This window comes from Balaenoptera acutorostrata, chromosome 9 (assembly GCF_949987535.1).
Source record: "Balaenoptera acutorostrata chromosome 9, mBalAcu1.1, whole genome shotgun sequence".
In the NCBI taxonomy this organism is placed as follows: Eukaryota; Metazoa; Chordata; class Mammalia; order Artiodactyla; family Balaenopteridae; genus Balaenoptera; species Balaenoptera acutorostrata.
In genome coordinates, this window is record NC_080072.1 from 97,442,512 (window position 1) to 97,468,895 (window position 26,384).

Consider the following 26,384-nt stretch of genomic DNA (forward strand, 5'->3'; position numbering starts at 1 on the left):
CTCCCACTGGCAGCAATCTGGTTTATTCCACGGGGTGGAGAAGGAAGTCAGGTTGGCGGGGTGGGAAGGGAATGGCGTCAGTGCGAGGTCACAGCACATTGTCCCGAATGGCATCTCCACACTAGGATGACATGAACCCAGGACTGAGGGATGCAGTCAGAGGAAAGATAGAGGCCCAAGTGCGCAAACTACATGCAAAACGAGGGCAGGATAGAGAACAAAGCGTGGAACCTTGCGGGGCGTGGCATGACACCTGAGCGCCGGCAGCGAGCTCCCGCAGAAGGAAAGTGAGGAGAGGCGAGCCGAGCCAAGGCCTGGCAGGATGGGGCGGGACTTCCGCAAGCCATTTGCCTGAGTGGCAGGGGAACCGGAAGTGGGGGCGCTGCAGCGGGTGCTGAGGCCGGAGGAGGGACGCGCTGGAGCGGGGCCGCCGGGACTGAGCGAGCGACAGACGCGCGACTCGCCGACGCCGCAGCCGCTTGGGGCCCGCACGGACCCTGTGCCTGAGTGAGTGCATTCCGGGGCTCGGGGAACCGGTGGCTTAGAGGTGGGGGCTGGAAGAGGCTGCTATTTGTTATTGTGAGAGGCCCGCGACCTCCCCTCCCCCACCCTGCCGGCCCCTCCCCCGCGCCACCCCTTCCCCCCGACCCTTGGGTTGCCTCCCGCGCTCGCCCCTTCTCGGCTGGCCCGGCGTGGGTTCCCTGGCCGCCCGCTCTGCCCCCCGCACCTCCAGGCCGCTCGCCGCCTCCCTCGGAGCCTTTCCCCAGTACCCCACCCCCAAACCTGCTGCCTCCTCGGCCGCCCAGCCGCCCCGCCTCTTCCCGCGGCCGAGCACCGTGGCGGGGCGCGCCGCCCGGCCCGATCCGGCCCTGCCCGTCCCCCGGAGCAGGCCGCCCTGCATCCCCCGCTACCCCGGCCCGGGGCTCGCCGCCTCCAGCCCCATTTCCAGCCACGCTTCTGCCTCGGGTCTCGGCTGTTGCCTTTCCCTCCTTCCCGAGGTTGAACCTCTGACCCTTTTCTCCCCTTTCCTCTGTCTGGGAGGCCGTTGGCGCGGGCTCAGACCCGTTACTGTTTTTTTGACGGAGCACTTTTTCCCACCCGTCAGAAACTTCTCCGTTATCTCCTCTAATATATTTAAAAATCCATAGGCTGTCACGACTTAGAAGGGCTTATTTCTTAGAGGGCTGTCCAGTCCAGCACCTCATTTTAGAGATGAGGCCCAGCGAGGCTGGTGATTTGCCCAAGGTCAACCAACTAGTTAAACCTACCAATGGACAGGTTTTCTTAGGTGCTTTTTACCTGGTCCATGTCTATGTACCAGATCAGGATCTTCTGGCCTTCAGGTTTGTGATGTACCCGTTGCACGGTGACTCACTATTCTTTCCATACCTCCCAGGCCAGCGTTGCTTTTCATAGTGTGTATACAAACCTTAAGAAAACCAAACTCATGAAGCTTTGGCCTCTTTTTAGAGCTTACCCATGGAGAAAGGGAAGACCACCTGGACCCACCCTAAGGCCTCATTTCGTACAGCTTTAAATGGGGGGGGGTCATGTTGGGGGAGTGGTAAAGGTATGGAGAAAACACGGGGTATTGCCCCTTTGAGCATCTGAATATGCCTTTGCCTTGGATATGCCTTGTGTCTTTGGATCCTTCTCCTGGGCACATTGTTCTGATATAAAGGTTGCCTCCTTGTGCGGGAGCAGGGGAGGAGTATGAAATCATTGTGCTTTAATGCGTTGGCTTGGGCATTTGATAATAAATTCTGAATGTGCTGGAACCTTGGGACCCATCCACCAGCCCACTGAGGCAGGGTACTAGGGATGAGGCCTGCCTTGGCCTTTAGAATAACCCTGCCAGCTCCATCTGAAACAAAATGAAGGGTCTGAGGTCAGAGTGGAAACATTCTAAATCTTTTAATTCTTAGTGCAACTTTCCCCCTCCATCTGTTTCCTGGTTAAACTAAAGAAACATCCAGCTCAGCTTGAGTATTTATAATTCTTTGTTGTTGGAACTGGTTTTTGATTAGACACACACTACACCACGCTGGTATAAGCATTTGGAAATTCTGGTGTTAAGACTGTCATAGTCGGAGTTAAGTAGAGAAGACAGAAAATGCAGGAAAATTGGGAAATGCTGTGCAAGTCACTTACTCCTCATCTTCCCAGAGAACTCATTTTAGTGGACAGTTAGAGCTTCCCTGGAAGAGTATGTCTCCTGATAAATTAATTTCTTCGGACCTTTATTTCCATTCTGTTGGGTTTTTCTAACTGAACATGCTGTTTGTGACCTCAGAAGTTAATGACTTGCTGCACAGAGGCGATTATTATGAATCAGTGAGGTGAGATGGGAGTCAAATCCCTCTCTGTTGCTACTTTTTCTGTTGTTACTAATTACAGCATTCTGAATACTTCTGTGCCACGATATTGCTCTCTTCGTGAGGCAGGAAACCCCAAATCACTCAGATTTTTGTGACCCACCACAGGCTGTTCTCTGGATGGCTCCTGATTGATTATTCATTTTTATTATAAACAGTACACAGTTTTTTTTATCTAACTCCCGAATTATTTGAATCCCCTAAATGCATAGTCCCCAGCTTGGTTCTTCTTTTTTTCTTTTCTTTTCTTTCTTTCTTTCTTTCTTTTTTTTTTTTAATCCTTTGGCCTCACCGCATGGCATGTGGGATCTTAGTTCCCTGACCAGCGATTGAACCCACGCCCCCTGTGCGGAGTCTTAACCACTGGATTGTCAGAGAAGTCCCCCTAGTTTGGTTCTTAAAGAGGAGATTACGTGGGTTTGCCCCTCAGTTGTTTTTTTTTTTTTTTTTAACCGCTGTTTAAAAATGTTACCAAGCCATAGGCACAGGTAAAACTGAAAGCTACCTTGTATTGTAAGATTTTGATTTGGCAAAATAATCCAAAATCCAAGTGTCTGAAGGCACAAAGAAACAAATTTTGCTCAGAGGAGGAAGGAGGATGACCTTGTATTCATAGTTAAAGAAGAAAAAGACTAGCTAATTGGGAATATTGTGCTAAATTCTCTCAGTTTTTACCTCCCTAGTAACTTGAGATAAGTGACATTTTGTTCCTCAGTTTCTCTGTCCCTACAGCTTTTTCATTTTGCTCATGACAAAATTTAGGACTGAGATGAAAGTGTTTTGCTCAGGGTATCAGAATGCCATTAAATTTGGGTTGTAGTAATAGGATGTATAAGTGAATTGACTTAGTAAATTAGAATTTATCATTGTTTCATACAGTCTTTTCTATATAGAGCCTAATGCCCTTTGCTCAAGAGTAATAGGTTTTGGAGGGTAGTATATCACCCTGAGTTCAAATCCCAGCTCTCCCTATCATGGAGCAGTTTCCTTAAATCTCCCTGAGCTTCAGTTTTATTTAAATAACAAAGCTCCTAGCACAGTGTCTTGTAAATAGTAAGTTCTTAATAAATCTTTATTGCAGTTATTATTTTTTGATCAGTTGTTTACCTGTTGGAGAAACTCTAAAAATCCATGTCTGTACATTGAATCATAGATCTAAAGAGATCTTACAGTTTATATAGACCACTGGTCTTGAAAGTAGAGTATGTGTGCTGCCCTGGGATGCATAAGGAGATCCATAGGCATATAGGAAAATATTTAGAACCTCTTTTTACATTCATTCTTTTTTACGTAAAAAAGGAAAAAATTACGAATATTTAATATACAGGTTAACAGCAATTCACATCTAATTTATAAATATACATATATTGAGCAACATTTCAAAAAGATTCTTAAACATTAAAAAATGTTTGAATCCCGCTAATCTGGGCCAGTCTTTACTCATATGCTTTAGTTCACTTTATGCTTTACTAGTAGGTGTTCACCTAGTCTCTGCGGACCCTTGGGAGGAATCTGCCTTGAGAGGCAGGTCATGTCATTTGCAGTTCTGTTTGTTAGAAATTTGTTTCACTGTACATTGTATCTACTGGCCTTGTCTTCCTATTTGGGGACATGCAGAATAAGCCTAAAGTCCCTTCCTAGTAATCTTCAAATACTTTGACAGCTATTTGTCCCATGATTTCCTCTTCCTCAACCAGTTTTTCTACAGATTATAAACATACCTGTTTCTTTCAACTATTTCTGATATGACAGGTTTTCTAATTTCTCACCATCTTGGCTTCTTTCCTTGAAACACCCTCTGGTTTGTCAAAATTCTTAAGTTTTTCAACAAAATCTGAACATGGTGTTCCAAGAACTGAAATGTCGTTGGAGTGCCTGCATTGTGTCTTTAAGTGGTGAGGGATGAATTTGGATACATTTTATTGTGGCAGCACCTCATATGTACAGTTTTGTCATCCTTGTTCTTTTAACAATCCCCAGGAAAAATGGTTTCAATTACATAATCACACAGTGAGAGGGGGGCAGATTATTTTTCTCCTTTTTAGTAGTGATCACTCAGTTAACCCTGTGTCAGTTAACTTTTGCCTCAAAAATACCTAACATGTTAAGAGTTTCTCCAGGTGGGAAAATAAATGAGAAATAGTTGGGTTTTTAAAATCTATTTTAAAAGTTAGGAAATAGACTTTTTCAATTAGTGAGTGGAAAATGGAGCTGTTTTGTTGCTGTATTTCTTTACATTATATATCTAATTTTGAAATCCAGAAAATGGGAAAAGTTGCTCCTTGTTGGTCTTAAGGACAATAGAGCTTTTTGATCAGCGGGGAAGAAAGTTACTTACTAAAATTAAAATGATTATTAAGTGCCATATCAGATTTAATCTGAATAGCCAGACTTGAATCAAGCATTGAACGTAGACCCCAAGAAACTTTTATATGGAAGATTTAGAATGTTTTATTGGCTAAAAACAAGAAGTTTCTGTGTGGCTATTTGTTTTAACCCTGTAATCCTTTTTTTTTTTCTTTTATGTATCTTCTGATTTTTCCACACTTTGCTTAGACAGTGAAACTCCAAACAGATATCATAGTCTGATTGGAACTATATAGGTTCATCTTGCAGTTCTTCCCGATTCTTGCATTTTACATTGATGTTTTTAGCTCCGTGTGGTATGTCATAAGTCTTTTGGGTGAAATGGTTAGATATAGGTCCCCTTTAGGGAGTCAGCGTGAACTGGTTTGTGATCAGTGGGCCAGATGTGACGTAATTGGGGTCAGACAAACCTCATTTCAGTCACTGAACAAAGTACCTAAATTATCTGATCCTCGTTTTCTTCATTTTGCAGTACTTTTGTGAGGATCGGAGGTGGTATGTATAAAGCATAGAGTAGATAGTCCTTCATAGGTAGTTATTATTTTCTGATAGTTGCAAATTTTAGTAATCTAAAGAAATATACACAGGTTGTGAATGATATTTTACATCTTTAGTCAGATATAGGCTTAACCCTGAGCCCAATTTTTTTTAGACCTAGTGTCATTTGGAACTGATCGAATTTATTTACATAATTAGTGTTAAAATTGTTTGCTTCTGTAATTTATTTTTCATGAAGGTTTGCTTTCATGTTTAGGGTTTGTTACTTTTTGATCCTCAAAAACTACTACCTTGGTGGGCTTCCCTGGTGGCGCAGTGGTTGAGAATCTGCCTGCTAATGCAGGAGACACGGGTTCGAGCCCTGGTCTGGGAAGATCCCACATGCCACGGAGCAGCTGGGCCCGTGAGCCACAGCTGCTGAGCCTGCACGTCTGGAGCCTGTGCCCCGCAACGGGAGGGGCCGCGATAGTGAGAGGCCCGCGCACCGCGATGAAGAGCGGTCCCCGCACCGCGATGAAGAGTGGCCCCCACTTGCCGCAACTAGAGAAAGCCCTCGCACGAACCGAAGACCCAGCACAGCCAAAAATAAATAAATAAATAAATAAATAAAAATTTAAAAAAAAAAAAAAAAGAGTAAATTCTATAAAAAAAAAAAAAAAAACTACTACCTTGGTAATCCAGGGTGTTTTGTTTACTCAGTGAATACTTATTAAAAGGCTATAACTCAGTCCTCTTTCTGAGAAAGTTTAGTTGTATTTGAGGATGGCAAAGGAAAGAAATAGAGAGTACGGCCTTTTTTTCTATAAGCCACAAAACCCCAGCTTTTTCTCTTTCATCATCCTTTGCATTTTCCAAGTAATCTCTTGAGCCTTATGTCTCTAGTATGTATTCTCCAGAGTTGGTTGAAAACAGTCTGGTTTCTTACTTGTCTTTCTAGAAGATTAGCATTTCTAATTTTCCTGAATTTCACGTATTCCTTCTTCTCCACTATCAGATGCCATATTTAGGTTCGTCGTTAATCAATTTTTTTTTAGTGGATACCTGTCAAAAATAGAAATACCTAGTAAACATTTGTAAAAAACCAATGCCAGGGACTCCCCTAGTGGGCTAGCGGTTATTAACACTCTGCTGCGCTCCCACTGCCGGGGACATGGGTTTGATCCCTGGTCATGGAACTCGATCCAGCATGCTGCGGGGCACTGCCAAAAAAATTAAAAATTAAAAATAATAATAAATAATAAAAATGAAAAAACCACTGCCAAAGCCCACGACTAGTTTTGTCATCATCTGTAATACAGGTATTTGTGTGATGTTTAGTGATCACTGGATTCTAATCGGTGCTGTACTAATTCTTAAGTGTGTAACTCTAGCAGCCTAAAAGGCTCTAATGTAGATGTCATTGAACTTGAAGGGTTTAATTCCTTGTCATTTGGTTCTTAAAATAACATGTATTTATGAAAAATTAATATAGGTGTAAGGTATATACTGATGTAATGCATTGTTCCTGAATGATATTCAAACCTGTCTGGAAGTTTAGTAGTGCTAGATATTTATGGGACTTAGGCAGTCATGTCCTGGACCTCGTCTCTGCTGAAAATAAACTCCAGTTGCATCGTTTCTAGGCAAAACCCAATGAAATTTATTTAATTCTTATTCTTATTTAAAACCTGACATGTAATATTTAAGTAAGTGGTAACAAAGAAACATTCCTGTCAGTGAACAAAACATAACATAGACATTTTTTTCCTCAGGTGTAGAATGAGCCAAGGAGACTCAAACCCAGCAGCCATTCCACATGCAGCGGAAGATATTCAAGGAGATGACAGATGGATGTCTCAGGTAAAAGGAGGTGCACATGCGTTATTCACATAGATTAGTCTCTTCAATTTTTAGAGTCTTTTAACCAGAGCTACAATGGGGTGTTTTTAATGGTCAACAAGAATTGATTACTGTAAATAAAAATCTGATGTTAGAGATGTCATTCCTAATCACCATGTGATGTTGGAACTGAGGAATATTTTGAGAGCATGGGCATTGTGTACTGTTAATTTTAATAGATGACAGTGTCTCTACAGTATTCTTTCTTTAAGCTTTTTTAAATTTTGAAGTAATTTCAAAATTATACAAATATTACAAACACTTTAGAAGGAACTTCCTATATCCTTCATCTAGACTTGCACCTTGTTAACATTTTGCCACATCTGCCTAATCATTCTGTCTGTATCTGTACCATTTACCAACTTACAGTTTTTTCTGAATCATTTGAAAGTATGTTGCAGTCATCACAATGCCCCTTTACCCCTAAATATTTGAGTGTGTTTTTTGAAAACAACTTTTTCTTACATAACTACAATACAGTTATTAAAATCAGGAAATTTAACACTGACATTATACTGTTACCTAATCCAAAAACCATATTCAGATTTCTGTACTTGTCCCAGTAGTGTTCTTTATATCAATTTTCTTCCCAGTCTAGGATCACACATTGCATTTGGTTGTCGTTTCTCTTCATTCTCCTTTAATCAGAAACATTTCTTAGCCTTTGTTTTTCATGACCTTGACCATTTGGAATAGTATAGGCCATTTATTTTGTGAAATGTCCCTCTCTTTTCTCATAATCAAGATTCCCATTATACATTTTTGGCAGGAGTATCAGGGAAGTGATGTCTTCAGTGCATCACATAGAAGGCATGTGATGTTGATTTGTCTCATTGATGATAGTAGCTTTGATCACTTGGTTAAGATGGTGTTGGCCTAAACCAATTCTATTTCATTATAATATGGTCTCACAGGTTCTTATTTTAGTCAAGTGGGTTATAATCCACTGTAATTTTGAAACTCATTGTCCAAGATTTAGCAAGTGGGAATCCCTTCAGGCTCTGGCCCCTTTTCCCTCTCAGTATGTCCCATTGTTTTTTTTAACACTTTTTTTTTTTTTTCAGTATTTGTAGCTTGCTTTTAGTAAGTGTTGTCACTTAACAATAACTATATTTAACCTTTATCTGTTTCCAACCGTATTACCTTTTTTTTTAAATATAAATTACTTTATTAATTTTACTTTTTTTTTTTTAAAGCAACACAAGTGGACTTTTTTTTTTTTTTTAAGGGAACGCTATTTATTTATTTTGGCTGTGTTGGGTCTTCGTTTCTGTGCGAGGGCTTTCTCTAGTTGCGATGAGCGGGGGCCACTCTTCATCGCGGTGCGCGGGCCTCTCACTGTCGCGGCCTCTCTTGTTGGGGAGCACAAGCTCCAGACGCACAGGCTCAGAAGTTGTGGCTCACGGGCCTAGTTGCTCTGCGGCATGTGGGATCTTCCCAGACCAGGGCTCAAACGTGTGTCCCCTGCATTGGCAGACAGATTCTCAACCCCTGCGCCACCAGGGAAGCCCCGTATTACCTTTTGAACTAACAAGTTCTATATGATTTTAAGTCCCCAGAGTTTCCTGTTTTAGTATTGAGTGATTCTCTTTATACTCTTCATGGTTGTATTCTCTTTCTGTTTTGGTCATCTCAGACTTAAAAATCAGTCTTTCAACTAGCTTATTTTGAGTGGTAGTTTTTTGTTTTTTGGGTTTTTTTAATTTTTAAATTTATTTATTTATGGCTGTGTTGGGTCTTCGTTTCTGTGTGGGGGCTTTCTCTAGTTGCTGCAAGTGGGGGCCAGTCTTCATCGTGGTGCGCGGGCCTCTCATTATCGTGGCCTCTCTTGTTGGGGAGCACAGGCTCCAGACGTGCAGGCTCAGTAATTGTGGCTCACGGGCCTAGTTGCTCCACGGCATGTGGGATCCTCCCAGACCAGGGCTCGAACCTGTGTCCCCTGCATTGGCAGGCAGATTCTCAACCACTGCGCCACCAGGGAAGCCCTGAGTGGTAGTTTTTTATTTTGACTGCTCTGCTATGGATCAATTACGTGATTATTCTTTCTTAATCTTCCTCATTTGTTTTTATCTTTAAAAAAGTATTATGAAATATTTTGAGCATCTGTGTATTTGCTACTCACCCTAAAAAAATAAAACGTTGCTAAAAGAATTGCTGTTCCCTGTATACCCTTCATTGATCACATTTCTTTCTCTTTCCTACCTCCCCACCCCCAAGCCAGTAATTTCATGTATTTACATACTACATATATAATCTCTAAACAATATAGTTAGTATTTTTGCACTTTTTAAAATTAATTTATTTATTTATATTTGTCTGTGTTGGGTCTTCATTGCTGCATGCGGGCTTTCTCTAGTTGCGGTGAGCGGGGGCTACTCTTCATTGCGGTGTGCAGGCTTCTTCTCGTTGTGGTGGCTTCTTGTTGCGGAGCGCGGGCTCTAGGCGCGCAGGCTCAGTAGTTGTGGCACACGGGCTTAGTTGCTCCGCGGCATGTGGGGTCTTCCCAGACCAGGGCTCGAACCCGTGTCCCCTGCATTGGCAGGTGGATCCTTAACCACTGTGCCACCAAGGAAGTCCCTTTTTGCACGTTTTTAAACTGTAAATAGTATCTTTCTGAATGTATTTTTTTCTGCAGTAATCATACATATTAAAAATACAGCTGTAGTTTATTCATTTTTTTCTCTTCAAGTAGTATTCAATTATTTTTTTTTTTTTAATTTATTTTATTTATTTATTTATTTATTTATTTATGTTTGGCTGTGCTGGGTCTTCGGTTCGTGCGAGGGCTTTCTCGTTGCGGCAAGTGGGGGCCACTCTTCATCGCGGTGCGGGGACCGCTCTTCATCGCGGTGCGCGGGCCTTTCACTATTGCGGCCCCTCCCGTTGCGGGGCACAGGCTCCAGACGCGCAGGCTCAGCAGCTGTGGCTCACGGGCCCAGCTGCTCCGTGGCATGTGGGATCTTCCCAGACCAGGGCTCGAACCCGTGTCTCCTGCATTAGCAGGCAGATTCTCAACCACTGCGCCACCAGGGAAGCCCTTCAATTATTTTATATGAAAATACCACAGTGGGTTGTCTGTTATCTCATTGATGGGCATTTAGGTCATTTATATGTTTACTAAAAGTAGTAACTAAGACTAGATGCCTTTTTTGTTTCTGGCGTAAATTAGAAGACTTTAAATGATTAGCACTGACTGGGAAAAAATTAGTCAAATGGAAGAAAAACAGATATGAATATTTAAATTTTTTAAAAAACTTGTATAATATGGAAGGACTAACATATATTAAAATATATTATATAGCCAGATCTTGGTTTTTAAATACAGTTCTCCAATGAAAGGAACCAGGGCTCCTTGGAGAAATGATTGATTCTATAGCTGGAGCAAAGAAAATAAAAATATGGGCCTATAGCATCTTGTAGTGCAAGAAAGCAAGAAACTACTCAAAAAAGAAAAGGAAAAAAAAAAGATGGACGGCAGGAATATCACTGAAGTGATGGGTCCCCAGTGCATCACATAGAATACATGTGGTATTGGTTTGTCTCATTGATGATACTAACTTTGACCACCTAAAAGACCTGAAAGAGCCCCCAGAGTGCAAAATTGAACATTTTGAGCAGTGTAACAAATGATGGTATTACTGGTTTATAACTGAAAGAATAAAATAAGTGTTCATTAATCCATTCTGCTATAAATAAATGAGTGGATGAATAAATAAATAGGGGAGAAGGGCTAAATCTTCCTTACAGAATAATTTTAATTAATAAATGTAGAAGTAAGGAGGGAAAAGAAAATCATGGATAGAACACTGCAGTAATAATTACTGTAGGCAAGATCCATTGATGAATACTAACATTAGTGGACACAACTTTAAGGAGAAACGGTATATTTGCCTAGCCTTAAGAGTATCTCCCTGTAAATTACTTTGGTGGTTCTAACATACACCCACATATTTTTTGATACCCCTCCCTCTAGGAGTTGGAGCTGAATTTAGTGTCTTGCTTCTAACATATAGAGTATGGAAGGGAGAATAATAACTTGATAGTGGAGAAAACTGGCAAACACCACCTTACCCAAATGATCAATATTAACATCACCAGTAATAAGTCATGTTCCCTGATATGATACAACAAGGCACATCACCTCTGTGGTAGTCTTCCCCGAAAATCCATAACCTCACCCTATTCATGGGAAAACGTCAGACAGACCCAAATTGAGGGACTGTCTACAGAACACCTTACCGCAACTAAATGTGTCAGGTCATGAAAGACAAGGAAAGACCAAGAGACTGTCCCATATTGGAAGAGTTAAAGGAGATGTATAGATTAAATGCAATGTGATATCCTGATTGATTCAGAAAATGGGCATTAGTGGAAAAATTAGTGAGGTCTGAATGAACTTTATTTTAGTTGATAGTATTCCCTAATGTTAATTTCTTAGGTTTGACAAATGTACCATGCTTATATAAGATGCTAACATTGAGGGCTTCCCTGGTGGCGCAGTGGTTAAGAATCTGCCTGCCAATGCAGGGGACACAGGTTCGAGCCCTGATCCGGGAAGATCCCACATGCTGCGGAGCAACTAAGCCCGTGCACCATAACTACTGAGCCTGTTCCCTAGAGCCTGCGAGCCACAACTACTGAGCCTGCATGCTACAACTAATGAAGCCTGTGTGCCTAGAGCCCGTGCTCCCCAACAAGAGAAGCCACTGCAATGGGAAGCCCACGCACCACTGTGAAGAGTAGTCCCTGCTCACTGCAACTAGAGAAAGCCCACGCACAGCAACAAAGACCCAACGCAGCCAAAAATAAATAAATAAAATAAATAAAATAAAATAAAAAAAATCCTTACACCTGAAAGTTCTGTTTTTAAAAAAATAATAAAATAAAAGATGCTAACATTGAAAGAAGCTGAGTTAGGGGTATATGCAAATACTCTACAATCTTTGCAGGTCTTCTGTAGATAAATTATTTAGAAACAAAACATTAAAAGAAAAGCAGTCATGATTAAAACAAGTATTGAAGTGATACTCAATACTACTCACGGAGTATTGCTAAAATATCCATCCCTATTCTAGACTAAAGTACCACATATCAAGAAGTACCTGGAACAGATGAACATGTCCACCACCACCACAGGAATGCAGTCAACAAAATCCAGACTATGGGAGAGTCTATAGGTCAGACAGTCATATTCCTTAAAAAAAAAGTTTGGAAGGTGGTCGCAGAGGGAGGGGGAACCTATAGAGTAAAAGGGGTTTAAGAGACAAATTGTCTGGATCCTGATTTTAAAAAACAAATCATAAAATAAAATTTTGTGACATTGAATTTGAACACTCACTAGTTATTTGTTGATATTAAAGGATTACTATTAATTTTAGAGGGATAGAACTGGTATTGTGGTTATATATATTTTTAATCTTTTAAGAGCTACATGTTGAAATATTTATACATGAAATGCTATATCCTCAGTTTGCTTCAAAATAATCTAAGAATGGGGTGGGGCAGTAGTTTCTGGAATGTTGAAATAATAGTAACCGTAAGTTAGATGATTGCTGTATCTGGTGATGGATACACAGAGATCCATTGTGTTATTCTCTCTGCTTTCCTGTACGCTTGATATTTTCCATAATCGTAAGTTTTTTTTAAGGGTGATATTAAAAGACTTGACTGTAGACAAATTTAATAACAATTCGTATCAAAACATTAACCACCTAAAGAAGGCTTAGCAGCAGACTGACAGAAATATTTGCAGTAAATATTACAGATGAAGCATTGATATTTTTTGTTGTATTATCAATAAAAATATCCTCAAATATACTAGATAAGTGTCTCAATGAGCATGACAGGAGCTTTAACTTTTTATTTCCAAAAAGTACAGATTAAAACAATGGGAAAAGAAAGGAGGGAGAGAAAAATATTAATAACCCGTGCAGGTGCAAGTATAGTAAAATGAGTTCCATACATTGCTGGTGTCAGAATAGATATAGCCAGTAGCCATTTTGTTAGTAATTTGGAAGTATTTCCAAGATCCATGAAAGTGTTAATCCCCTTTGCCCTAAAAATTCCCAACCTGTAAAAGAAAATGTGTGTGTGTGTTTAAGTTTCTTCATCTCAGTCAGTAGGAGGCTTCTGGCAAATCTGCCATTAGGATAAAGAGCTAAAAAAAAATGAATGTGCCACTGGATGTATCCAGTAGGATATTAAGTGGTGTTAAAAATTATGGTTATAGGGAATTCCCTGGCGGTCCGGTGGTTAGGACTCCGTGCTCTCACTGCCGAGGGCCCGCGTTCAGTCCCGGTTGGGGAACTCAGATCCCGCAAGCTGTGTGGCGCTGCCAAATAAATAAATAAATGAAGATTTTTAAAAAAATTGCACGATAAAATTTTTTTAAAAAATTATAGTTATGGGGCTTCCCTGGTGGCTCAGTGGTTGAGAATCTGCCTGCCAATGCAGGGGACACGGGTTCGAGCCCTGGTCTGGGAAGATCCCACATGCCGCGGAGCAACTGGGCCCGTGAGCCACAACTACTGAGCCTGAGCGTCTGGAGCCTCTGCTCCGCAACAAGAGAGGCCGCGATAGTGACAGGCCCGCGCACCGCGATGAAGAGTGGCCCCCACTCGCCGCAACTGGAGAAAGCCCTCACACAAAAACGAAGACCCGGGCTTCCCTGGTGGCGCAGTGGTTGAGAATCTGCCTGCTAATGCAGGGGACACGGGTTCGAGCCCTGGTCTGGGAAGATCCCACATGCCACGGAGCAGCTGGGCCCGTGAGCCACAATTGCTGAGCCTGCGCGTCTGGAGCCTGTGCCCCGCGACGGGAGGGGCCGCGATAGAGAAAGGCCTGCGCACCGCGATGAAGAGCGGTCCCCGCACCGCGATGAAGAGTGGCCCCCGCTTGCCGCAACTGGAGAAAGCCCTCGCACGAACCGAAGACCCAACACAGCCAAAAAAATAAATAAATAAATAAATAAATAAATAAGAAAATCCTTAAAAAAAAAAAAAAAAAAAAAAAACGAAGACCCAACACAGCCAAAAATAAACATAATAAATAAATAATAAATAAAAATTTTAAAAAAAATTATAGTTATGAAAATCATGTAGCTACATAGAAAAATATTTCTAATGTTAATACAGTTATAATGGCTGTTCTTTATTGAGTACCTACTGGGTGGCAGCCAGAAGCAGGGCCCCTTTTATAGAACGCTCATCTTCACAACTCTAAAACAGAGTTGCCAGCAGATGTGTAAAACAAAACTCGGGGTTATGTACTTGCTTAAGGTCACTGCACTAGAAAGTAGATAAGCTAGACTTGGAACATAGGTTTTTCTGTCCCCAAAGCTATTGTGCCTTAAGGAGATATACATACGTTTCAACTGTGTTGCGGGGGGATGTGAAAAAATAATGAGAAAAAAATACCCTAAAATGTTAATAGGTACTGGGTTAAAATGGTAGGATTATAGATGTTTTGCTTCGATCTTTTCTGTTTTTCCAAGCTCATTGCAACTACTTTTATACTTAAAAAGAAAGTTTAGAGCACTTAAACCTTTAGAACAGCAGAGCTTAAATTCCATGACATTCTTTTTTTTTTTTTGTTAGTTTCTGCTTTATAACAAAGTGAATCAGTTATACATATACATATGTTCCCATATCTCTTCCCTCTTGCATCTCCCTCCCTCCCACCCTCCCTATCCCACCCCTCTAGGTGGTCACAAACCACCGAGCTGATCTCCCTGTGCTATGCGGCTGCTTCCCACTAGCTATCTGTTTTACATTTGGTAGTGTATATATTGTCCATGACACTCTCTCACCCTGTCACATCTCACCCCTCCCCCTCCCCATATCCTCAAGTCCATTCTCTAGTAGGTCCATGACATTCTTTAAACGTAAGCTGTTTTGTTGGTATTGAGAGGTAGTTGGCACTTTAGCATACACAGTAGAGAGACGATGTGATGTGAAAGAGCACCTACTCAGTAAAACTAGCTAAAGTTTTATTCTTGCTCATCTTATCCCTTCAGTTTAAAAATACTTATTGAAACAATAGTAATTTTTAAAAATTGTTTACACAAGACATGGACCCAAGAGAAAAGAAAAAGTTATCCCAAATCCTGTCACTGTAAAAGAGATGTCTTAATCAATTGTCAAATTATTTCCAGAAATATTTTTGTATTTTCACCAATAGCAGTGAAATATCTCAGTTTCACCACAGTGTCATCTGCACTTGTATTATCAGCAGAAATACTTAAATAGTAACTCCATCTTAATTAATTCCTAGGGGAAGCATAATTGAATGTAGAGTTTGAGAAAAAGAAACAGTATTCAGACCTTTCCGTAGAACTGGGTTAGAGACCTGCTAAAGCATCATGTTAATTTGTTTCAGGGATGAATATAAAAATTGAAGCTATGTCCTTCAGTTTAGCATCAATGGGTGAAATCTTTTTAAAGGTGTCTTATGCCTTAAGAGCAAAGAGAAGCATGCCAGGGCTAGGTCACTCCTGCTTAGAAACTTGAATTAGACTGAAAAAGCCTGAGTCCCAGTTTGCCAACATCTCACATTTAGAGGTTAGCAGACATTTTCAAAGGCCATATTAAAATCATTCAAATGAAGTGCATGCCTTTTGATTGGATCCTAGTTCAAAAAATAGATACATATAATACTTTTGGAACAATTGTGAAGATTAAATGTTAGATTTTATGGGATTATTGTTTATTTTCTTAGATGTGATAATAGTTCTGTGGTTTTATAGGAGACTGTCCTTATGCTTAGGAGATGCATGCAAAATATTTAAAGGGGAAGAATCACAATGTTAGCAGCTTACCCTCAAATGATTCAGCAAACACACACAGATAAAGCAAATGTGGGAAAATGTTATTGTTGAATGTAGGTGAGTGTGTACAGGTGTTCATTATATTACGTCAGCTTTAAGTATATCTGAAATTTTCTTTAAAAGAGTTGGAGGAAAAGGTAAGCTTTTAAAAAAACATGAACGCATTTTTCTGTTCTGGTTTTCAGAAGGGCCCAGGAGTTAATAGCAGATTGAGAGGAATCAGCTTTAGGGACAGACCAAATAGAATGTTTAACAACAGAGTAACTGGTTGGACGACTGTTCTGTGTAGGCCAAGAAATCTCACAAGGAAAAATGCCAGTTTCTGATTGTTCTTTCTTCTTCACACCAGCACAACAGATTTGTCCTGGACTGCAAAGACAAAGAGCCGGATGTCCTGTTCGTGGGGGACTCCATGGTGCAGTTGATGCAGCAGTATGAGGTAAGGTGCAGGGGTGAGGGTGGTCCTTGGCTGCTCATGTCAACACATTCGTGGATAACAGACTTGCATTCATTCCACTCTAGTTCAGAGTAGAAGGGAAATCAGACCTACCTGATGGGATTCTTTGTGCCATCAAGCATGATGAGACAAAGGAAAAAATACAACATTATTTATAACTAAGATCCCTTTTTTGCCTTGACTTCCAAGAAGCTTCACATTATATTTGTTTGTTTATATTTGTCCTAGTCATGATTTTCAATTCTTATTTGTATTTTACTATTTTCTTATTTGTATATGCTCATTTAGGTTTGTCTTAGTCATGATACTCAGTTCTTATTATTTGTGTTTACCATTTTTATATTTTATATATTTTTGTAGTGAACTGTTTTGAATCTTTTTGAGGTTAGGCATTCTCCCAAGGGAAATTTAAAAGAAAAGATAGCTTTATATCTTTTTGGCTCAAGCACTCTAAATTTTTTCATCTCATGTTTCTACTTCACCCTATTCCTTTAAATGGTTGAATAAAGGGAAAGGAGAGTTTATTGAGTTGGCAGCTTAATTATAAATGTTGGTACCTAAGTGGCATCAGGTTGAGCTGTGACTTAGGTCTTGAGCTGAGATCTAAAGCTGCACTGAAAACTGAGTTACACAATGGGATCTTCAAAGCCCTTTCAGCAGTTGGTAGAATACCACTTTCAGTGTTACATTTGAATACAGAAAAGGGAAACTTATTTCAGATGCCTCACAACACATTGCAATTGAGGGATTTTATTTCCCACTAATTTCAGCTTAAATAAATCAAGTTTTTCTCTTTTCAGATATGGCGAGAGCTTTTTTCCCCACTTCATGCACTGAATTTTGGAATTGGGGGAGATACAACAAGACATGTTTTATGGAGACTAAAGAATGGAGAACTGGAGAATATTAAACCTAAGGTGAAATGAAACTTATTATTTTTTTTTTTTAAAGAATATCCTTAATCTTTTTTTTTTTTTTTTTTTTTTTAAATGACTCAAGAGTTTTTTTTTTTTTTTTTTAAGGATTTTCTTATTTATTTATTTATTTATTTATTTATTTTTGGCTGTGTTGGGTCTTCGGTTCGTGCGAGGGCTTTCTCCAGTTGCGGCAAGCGGGGGCCACTCTTCATCGCGGTGCGGGGACCGCTCTTCATCGCGGTGCGCGGGCCTTTCTCTATCGCGGCCCCTCCCGTCGCGGGGCACAGGCTCCAGACGCGCAGGCTCAGCAATTGTGGCTCACGGGCCCAGCTGCTCCGTGGCATGTGGGATCTTCCCAGACCAGGGCTCGAACCCGTGTCCCCTGCATTAGCAGGCAGATTCTCAACCACTGCGCCACCAGGGAAGCCCCAAGAATATCCTTAATCTTGAGTCTTTTGCAGATAGTTAAATTGTCAGAAACTGGTAGTAAAAAAAAAAAAAAATTGCTTCTTTAAAGCGTTATTTCACTGTTGTTCTTTGCTTCGTGCCCCTTTAAGTTAAATGATATTGTTTAAGAACATTCCACATACATGCTTAATTAAGAATCAATGTATTGCTTGCTTGGTTTGTACTTGTAATTGTTATAATTATCTTCTGCTGTAGGAAGAGATTTGATGGTAATAAGGTATGCTATTCTGTTGACCTGAGGCAGTATGAGGGGGAAAGTGCTCAGAGGTGGGCGGTGGGAGCAGGGCTATGATTCACTTGAGGAGGTAATTTTGGATCCATTTAAACATATAAACAGATTGGTAATCAAGGCCTCCAAGTTCTTCTGAAGAAAATTTGAAGCAGATGTGAACAAATGTTCAGCCCGAACATGTACCCAGTGCCTTATAGCATTATCAACATCCTGAGTTGGCACACTGCATATAAATTTTTTCAACCCCAAACAACAAAAAGAAAACAAAGCTGAGCCATTGATAACAGTCTCTGTAGTTGAAAGTATTTTATTTTTGCCTTTCTAACAGAAAAACTCATGCATATTCCTTTCTTTTGTGACAGGTGGAAATTACTTTGGGTTACGTAGTAAGATGTATGTCTCTAGGTGATAGCCACCTTGTAAAATTATTTTTTTAAAGAGAAAAACTTTCAAAAACTATATCCAGCCTCCACCCCACTGATTCTTTTCCTTGAGTAGAACTGTGTATTTATACCCACTACACTCCCTTGGGTACTTTTATTTTTATTTTTTCTAGAAGGTACTTTTACTAAGGGAGTCTTATGATGTTGCAAGTATTTTCCCCCATGTTTCTTAGATTTCACTCTCTTTTTTTTTCTTTTTTGACTTGCAGTGGTTTTATTTTTATACAGTTGAATTTGTTATCTTTTTTGTATAGCTTCTGGATTTTAAGAGATTAGCTTCCAACTCCACATAAAAGAATTTTCTCATCTCTTCCTAGTACAGTTTTCCCACTTAAGTGGAAATTTTTTCTGTTTGGAATTTATCCTGATGTATATGAGGCATACATTAATATTTTAAGATGGCTGCCCTGTTGAAGTTACCAATACCATTTGAGAAGTTCATCTTTCCTTCTTTGATTTTTTAAAAAATTTATTTATTTTTGGCTGTGTTGGGTCTTTGTTGCCGCTGGTGGGCTTTCTCTAGTTGCGGCGAGCAGGGACTACTCTTTATTGCGGTGCACGGGCTTCTCATTGCGGTGGCTTCTCTTGTTGCAGAGTGCAGGCTCTAGGCGTGCGGGCTTCAGTAGTTGTGGCTCGTGGGCTCTAGAGCACAGGCTCAGTAGTCATGGTGCATGGCCTTAGTTGCTCCGCAGCATGTGGGATCTTCCCAGACCAGGGCTCAAACCCGTGTCCCCCGCATTGGCAGGCGGATTCTCAACCAGTGCGCCACCAGGGAAGCCCCTCCTTCTTTGATTTTTGAAATAAGATTTTCAACTAACTAGTGGACATTCCTGAGTATTTATCTTTTTTCTCTTTTTCTTCCTTCCCTCAATTATAGGTCATTGTTGTCTGGGTAGGAACAAACAACCATGAAAATACAGCAGAGGAAGTAGCAGGTGGAATCGAGGCCATCGTACATCTTATCAACACAAGGCAGCCACAGGCCAAAATCATTGTATTGGTATGTGGTCTTTGGGTGGGTGGAGACCTTGGTATCATTAGGTAAGGTGGGGAGTCTTTTTAGAAATGTGATCACTCATGAATATAGAGAATCTTTAGGTTGGAAGCAGTTTATCATGCTCCTGAGAAGCTGTTCTCTGATATGTCCCATCGTCTTACTGGTCTCATTTCCTAGAACAGCTGTGGGGTCATCTTTTTTCTGCTCATCCTTGTTTAGAAGTGGAAATCCTCTTTGTTGCCTCAGGTTGCCTTAATTTTTTTTTTTTCCCTTGACTATCTTCTGATAATTTTTTAAGTTGCATATGAGACTTCTCCTAGTTCCTGAGTCTCTTTTTATTAGACCTTAGTTTGGATTAGCCTAGATGTGTTGTTTTGTTCCATTGTTAATATGGTAAAGGTGGTGTATTTATCAGAATCTCTGAATTCTTTAAAATATCAGATTCCATCAAGAAGAAAATGGGTACTTCATAGTCTTACCACTAACAGGAAATGCTACCCTTTGTAGAGTTAAAGCATTGTCTTCATGGTCTCAGGGATAAACAGCTGTCTATTTCAGTGTTAAAGTTTACCTGTAGATATTCTTAACCCAGCTAAAAATGTATGTTTTTGAGAAATCTGACATGTATTCAGTTCTTTAATGAGATATAGTGTTAATAAGGTAGTCATTTATTCAACAAACATACGAGAATCACGATGTACAAGGCACTATCCTAGGTCCCGAGCATACAAAAATGAGTAAGACAGTTCCTCTCAAGGAGCTGGTGGATGGACACAGCAATATAAACAGAATTATTATACTGTATGCTAAGGGGAGAACAGGGTATATTTTAGACATAAAAATTGACATCTGAGTTTAGTTTTAAAGAATTCATTGGTTTCCAGACAAATAGAGAAATGAAAGAAGAGAAGGTATTACAGAGAAGAATGAGAGAGAGAGAAAGGGAGGGAGGAAGAAAGGAAGGAAATGATCAAAGGCTTATACATGTATGTGTTTGTTGGGTGAGTGAAGGAGGGTGCTAGAAGAGTTTTAGGGTTATCATTGGAATAAAGTTCAAGTCTGGGATAGTTAGAGGCCACAGCCAGGTCCCATGTTAGGAGTTTGGATATTAGCATATAACAGGGTTCTGGGGAGCCAGGTCTTATTTTTTTATTACATGGTATTTAATTAATTTGTTTATGTATTTATTTATATCCTGCATTATTCCAGAAAAGACTACATTGTGGTTAAGAGTCCATCTCTTAAGTACAGTGGGTGGTACATTGTAGTTGGCTTAGGACATATTTGTTGCATGAATGTTGCTGAATAAATCCTCCATAAGTATTCTTTGTTTCAACGAGACTTTTGAATTTGATATATAGTGGTGTTATCTACAATACTAAAACATTGGAAATAACCTAAATAATCAACCCCATGGGGGAATGATTACACAAGTCATTGAATATAATAGCACTAATCATATGACAATTAGGAGGACTGTGTGAAAACAGAATTTATGATGTATTTAAGTGAACAGTCCGAATACTAAACGGTATGTATATTATATTTAGAATTGCTTGAAAGTAAATATGCAAATTGGAAAAGGAAATAAAATTAAAATAGTTGTTACATGGTAAAGGAATTAGGAGTGTAATTTTTTTGTCTTCTTTAAAATAATATTTTAACAATTATCGGTTATTACAGAGAAAAAATCACATGGCATACCCCTGATACTCATTTATTAAGGAAGATGTTATGCAAGTACATAAGCTATTTTTCGTATCCTTGCTTGACAATCCCAGTAGGTATGGCGCCCGGCTCTTGAGGCTTAATCCTTTTTTATGGCTTTAATTACTATGGTATTCTTTGAAAGTCAGAATGACGTATGTATTTATTGGTCACTGGCCATCCTTCCTGGTTGCTCGTTACATCTCAGCCCGGCCTTGATGTGCCAGCGCTGAGGGCTGCTTTTCCTGGTTAACTATTAGGTGCAGAGCCGTATGCTTGTAACAGTTATGTAAGCGAGGGTTTAGGATTGACCTTGTCTTCACTTGACAAGGATGAAAGGAGATGGATCGGGGTAGCATATTCATAATTCTCTATAGTTCTCTTTGGAACTTCACAGTCACACAGTAAGTTAATAATCGAGGTCCAACGTTTTGCTGAAAAAATTTAAAGCAGACATGAATAAGCGCTTACTTTGGGCATAAAAATTTTTTTGATTTTTTTAGTAGAACGCCTACAGAAAACCCGTTTTTATGAAATAAGACCTCTTATCATACCCTGTAGGAGAAACAGGTGACAACATTTTTGCCTAAATAACGATAACTTGCTGTGTGGCATCATTAGCTATAAACCAACTAAAAGGTTGGGGATTTCTAACAATTTTATAATTGGATCAGTTATCTGTATAAAGGCGATTTCTAGTTTGAGATGATAAAACCTTGCACTTGCCATATAAGAGCTGGCTTTTATTTACTATAGTAGAAGGACAGACATCTGATTTATCTGAAAATTATATTAGATCATTAACAAATAAGTTAAAAATGAATTTAGAACACATCTCTGTTTTATACTAGCAGATATTATGTGGCTCTGATTCATCAAGACAGCGTTTGTTCCAACTCCATTTCTCGTGTGTTCTAGTGTAGGTTCCATGTGGCATTAATGAATAGATGTGTATTTGAGCTAGATTATTCTAGCTATGTGGCGGACTATATGGAGGATAAATTGAAGGGGTAATACCACTGGAGGTAGGAAGAGCAGTCAGGAGATTTTACATTAATTGAGGTGAATATTGATAAGTTCCCTAGCCATAGCAGTGTCTGTAGTCAGAAAAAAGAATGGATTGGAAAAATACTTAGGATGTAAAAGCTGAGTGATTTAATGATGAATAGATAAGGTACATGGGATGAGAGACTCAGGGATGTTGGAATGATCAGTTGACACAGAGAATGTAGAAGGAACATAGTCTGTGGGGGAGATGATGAATGGGTTTTTGGACGTGTTAAGTTGGGTGTGCCTCAGGAGCATTCAAGTTTGGTTCTATACCTGGACGTTCAGTACACAGTTCTGAAGCTCCAGGAAGAGATCTGGGCTAAAGTGTGTAGGGTGGAGAGAGTACTGGGCCAAGGACAAAACCCTGAAGAATACCAGCAGTTAAGGGACAGGAGGAGGAGGAGGAACTCAGGAAGAAACCTAGGAGGAATAGTCAGAGAACTTTCATTAAGACCGGTCTAGTCCGGTGTTTCAGAAATCAAAGGTATAACAAGTGCCAAGTAGAGAGTGCCAGGGATATTTGAAATCACAAGTAAGTAGGAAAAAACAGTGAGTCTTCTCATCTTATATTCTTCTCTGCTCTTCCCCAGGGTTTGTTACCTCGAGGTGAGAAGCCCAACCCTTTAAGGCAAAAGAATGCCAAGGTGAACCAGCTCCTCAAGGTTTCCCTGCCGAAACTTGCCAACGTTCAGCTCCTGGATACAGACGGGGGCTTCGTGCACTCGGACGGTGCCATCTCCTGCCACGACATGTTTGATTTTCTGCATCTCACAGGAGGGGGCTACGCAAAGATCTGCAAACCCCTCCATGAACTGATCATGCAATTGTTGGAGGAAACACCTGAGGAAAAACAAACCACCATTGCCTGACTGGCTCCCATCAGTGTTAATAGCGTCCCAGCTTCCTCAGATCAGTTATATCACTGGCACTACAGAATCCTTCTCTTTCTTAAGGCACTTTGCATTGTAGAATGTTCCTGGATGTTCATATCTAGTGTTTGAAGGGGAGGAGGGATTTAAACTGGTCCTGTACATAGAAGGTTTGTTTGACACAGGAGAAAAATTAGCCAAGGAAGATGGTTGTTTAAATTCATTGGAAACCAGAGGGGACTTTTTAGTTGTATGTGTGACACATTCATTGACTTATCACTGTTTTTCCTAGGACAACATCAAGCCTAAGTACTGAACAAAATGAAGATTCTTTCCTTGGCCTTTCTTTCTATGGATTATGTCATATATAATAATAATTAGAATAACACCTTCTTGGCTTTAAAACAGATGTTTTTCCAGTTTTTAAAGTTCATAATTTAGCCTTCTGTTTTTTATTTTGCTTTACTCATACGTATTCTCAATGTTATAGCAACATGTAACATCAGATTGAACGTGCTTGTCATTCAGATATGGGAGATGCTATGGTTACAGGTGAGTTTGTTCCACTCTGTTAATCTTTCCCATGCTTAGCAGTGAAAAATAGGTTTTGCCCCATTTGGGGGACTCAGTGGAGGGTATTATTTTTATGCTGCTGAATATCATGTCTGTAATAGACCCATGCATGCAGCCTTTCCTCTATTCCCCCTCATCCCCTCTTTTTTTTGGTGGGAGGGGTCCTTGTTAACATTACAAGCTTTTAACACGTTTTTGACCTAGGAGCTCTGTTGCTGGCAGTATAAATCCCCAGCCAGTTACTCTCATGATGATATTACTGATGTGTAATTCATTCTTGTGTGGTGGTCTGTGCTGTAGAGTCTGTGTAGTGCTGTCCATATTCAGAGTTCTGGTTTGGTTTGTTTTGTTTTTCCCTTAAAACCTGTTACAGTTTTCCTTCTTTTGGGGGGAAAAAAATCAGAACTCTGTTTCCCACTCCATAAGCCCTGACTTTATTTCAAGTTTTGTAGTATTTTAAGGTGTATATTTTATTTTATTTTTATTGGCTTAGTTTTTAAATTATTATTAGTCCAGAAAAATTTGGCCTCTTCTCATGGGGAAATGGTGAAACTGCGCTTCCGAATAGACATTCTGCTTGATCCCACTGTTTTAGTAAAAGAGAACTAGTAAAAAAGAACTTCGTTTAACCTTCAGGATTTCTCCTTAATACATCTTCATCTGAGAATTTCTTTCAAGAGAGCTCTTTATAATCTTAATGGTTTGTTGAGCTACAAGACCTGCCATTTAAAAAATAATAGGACAACAGGTGGTTTATTGTTTAATATACCTATGGAATATGTACAAACTGGATTTACAAACAAATACTTTAAACTGGACCAGGTGGATATTGAAGTAACCCATCAAAATGTGCTCTGCAGTGATTCTGCTTAACGTTCAAGTTCAGTAACTAAGGCGTATGTTTCTTACTCTGCTTGCAAGGTTCAAGTTCAGTAACTAAGGCATATGTTTCTTACTCTGCTTGCAAGGCACATGGCATTGCTTTTGTGTGCTGGAGGGGGATTTGTGGTTTGTGCTAAGAGCCGCTTCTGACTGAAAGGGATGGAACTTGGGCTGATTTTTTTTTTTTTTCTTTTCCTCGTTGAGGCTTTTTCTGGGAATTTTGTTTTTTGGTTTTTTTGTCTTTAAAAAAAACAAAAACAAAAACTTTCCTGAATGTATCATGTCTTCATTAACAACTGAAAATATACGTGGTGTTTACTAAACTTGTTTACTATACTAAATTTTCCTTTTTAGTAGCCCAGGTTCTTGAGTTTTTCAAGACAGATTTTTTTTTTTCTTAGCTGAGGTATAGTTCTAGGGAGGAGATTTAATTAAGCCACAATTTTGTGTGTGAAAAGACAGTTTCCTATCCAGGGCTTTTTCTGTTGTCAGAGGGAAGGAGTATGGTCCAAACAAACCCCATTAGGTTACTCCTGCAGCATGTGCTTTTAGCTTCTCTCTTGACTAAGGATCAAATATCCCTTTGTGAGCTGGCCTTCAGCTCCTTTGCTTCTGTGTATAAACCTTGGATGTTAACTACATTTTATATTTACCAGAGCTATTTGAGCAATAGTATTTGAACCACTAGCCTTTTAAATAAAAGTCTGCCCCGTTGCTAATGTGCAGATACTGAGTCCACTTTCATTTCTTGCCAGCTTTCTTTGCACTGCTTTAGGCAAAAAGTGTTCATCTGTTTTTCTTTGATTGACACCCCAGTTTGTTGCAGTGACAGAACTTAATGCTTAATCTTTGGATTTCATATATATATATATATGAGAAATATATACACACACACACATATATGAAGTTTAATGCACTGTCCAAGTGAAATGTCCTACTTGTGCTTGTGATTAAGGGGCCAACTTTCCAGGCAGCCAGCAGAGGTGTTAATTCTGTTTGTCTCCCAGCAAACTTTCATTCCTTTGCCCACCCATTCCCACTACACTAGATGGCAGCTGGTGATGGCACAATAAAGATTTCTGCAGTCCCGTCTTGAATGTGGCAGGTTGAAGATGTACTGCCAAGGGTGATCTAGGGCATGCTGTTTTGCTGCCCACATATTCTAGACTGCCATGGGCAGTGCTCTGGCTGCCACCTTGAGTCGATTTGGACATCTGTCTAAGCCTGAATTTTTTGTCAAAAACCTGAACCCAACAAAACAAATCTTGAGTAGCTCATGCCCTGCTCTTAGGAATTCTGTCGTTGTTTAAAAATAATGTTCAACTTTCTTTATCTTTTTTATTTGTTTAACCTAGTCACTGTTTACAGTTGTATGCTAAAGCCTGAAATATTGTCTGTGCTGTGGTATATGAGCATTGCCAATTTTATATTTATTGCAGCGAAGAAGAAACTAAAGATACATGAAAATGAGGAGCCTGGCTGTGCTCCTGAATCTGTGGGGTGCATGTGGGAGAAGTGAGTTGGGATCTCTTGAAAGGAGGCTTTTTGGGGTGGGGTCTCCCAGGCTTCTCCTTGGTGTTCCTGCTTGGGGATCACTGCTGCTAGTTGACTGGACCTCCCCAACGGAAGTTTGTGTTTCCGCTTTGGCAAAGTTTCATTGACTAGTAGAACTCATTCTGTTTTAGTGCATATTTCAATATAAATGTAAACATTTCACTCAAACTTGCTGTCTTTCTGTCTCCTTTATCATAGTTTGAATTCCAATGAAGAGAGAAGGGATGTTTTTTTTCCTACCTTATCACAAGCAAATTGGGTACTTAGATCATCCTGCTGCTTTTCTGTGGCAC

General features: G+C 39.9%; 1 protein-coding gene and 1 long non-coding RNA gene across 2 annotated transcripts in view; one reads left to right on the plus strand and one right to left on the minus strand.

Annotated features, from left to right (window-relative positions):
- LOC114235813 (uncharacterized) overlaps nucleotides 1–319 on the minus strand; it is a 45,656-nt gene extending 45,337 nt beyond the window's left edge. Inside the window, exon 1 of the long non-coding RNA XR_003621896.2 lies at nucleotides 232–319. This is a non-coding gene — a long non-coding RNA (uncharacterized LOC114235813). The remainder of the gene's footprint in view (nucleotides 1–231) is intronic.
- A 31-nt stretch (nucleotides 320–350) lies between these two features.
- PAFAH1B2 (platelet activating factor acetylhydrolase 1b catalytic subunit 2) lies at nucleotides 351–26,259 on the plus strand. The gene is made up of 6 exons (XM_007196560.2): nucleotides 351–507; nucleotides 6,992–7,079; nucleotides 16,292–16,381; nucleotides 17,200–17,316; nucleotides 19,337–19,459; nucleotides 22,804–26,259. The coding sequence occupies exons 2-6, from the start codon at nucleotides 6,999–7,001 to the stop codon at nucleotides 23,080–23,082; spliced, it is 690 nt and encodes a 229-aa protein (XP_007196622.1). The 5' UTR covers nucleotides 351–507; nucleotides 6,992–6,998; the 3' UTR covers nucleotides 23,083–26,259.
- Nucleotides 26,260–26,384: the final 125 nt, after the last annotated feature.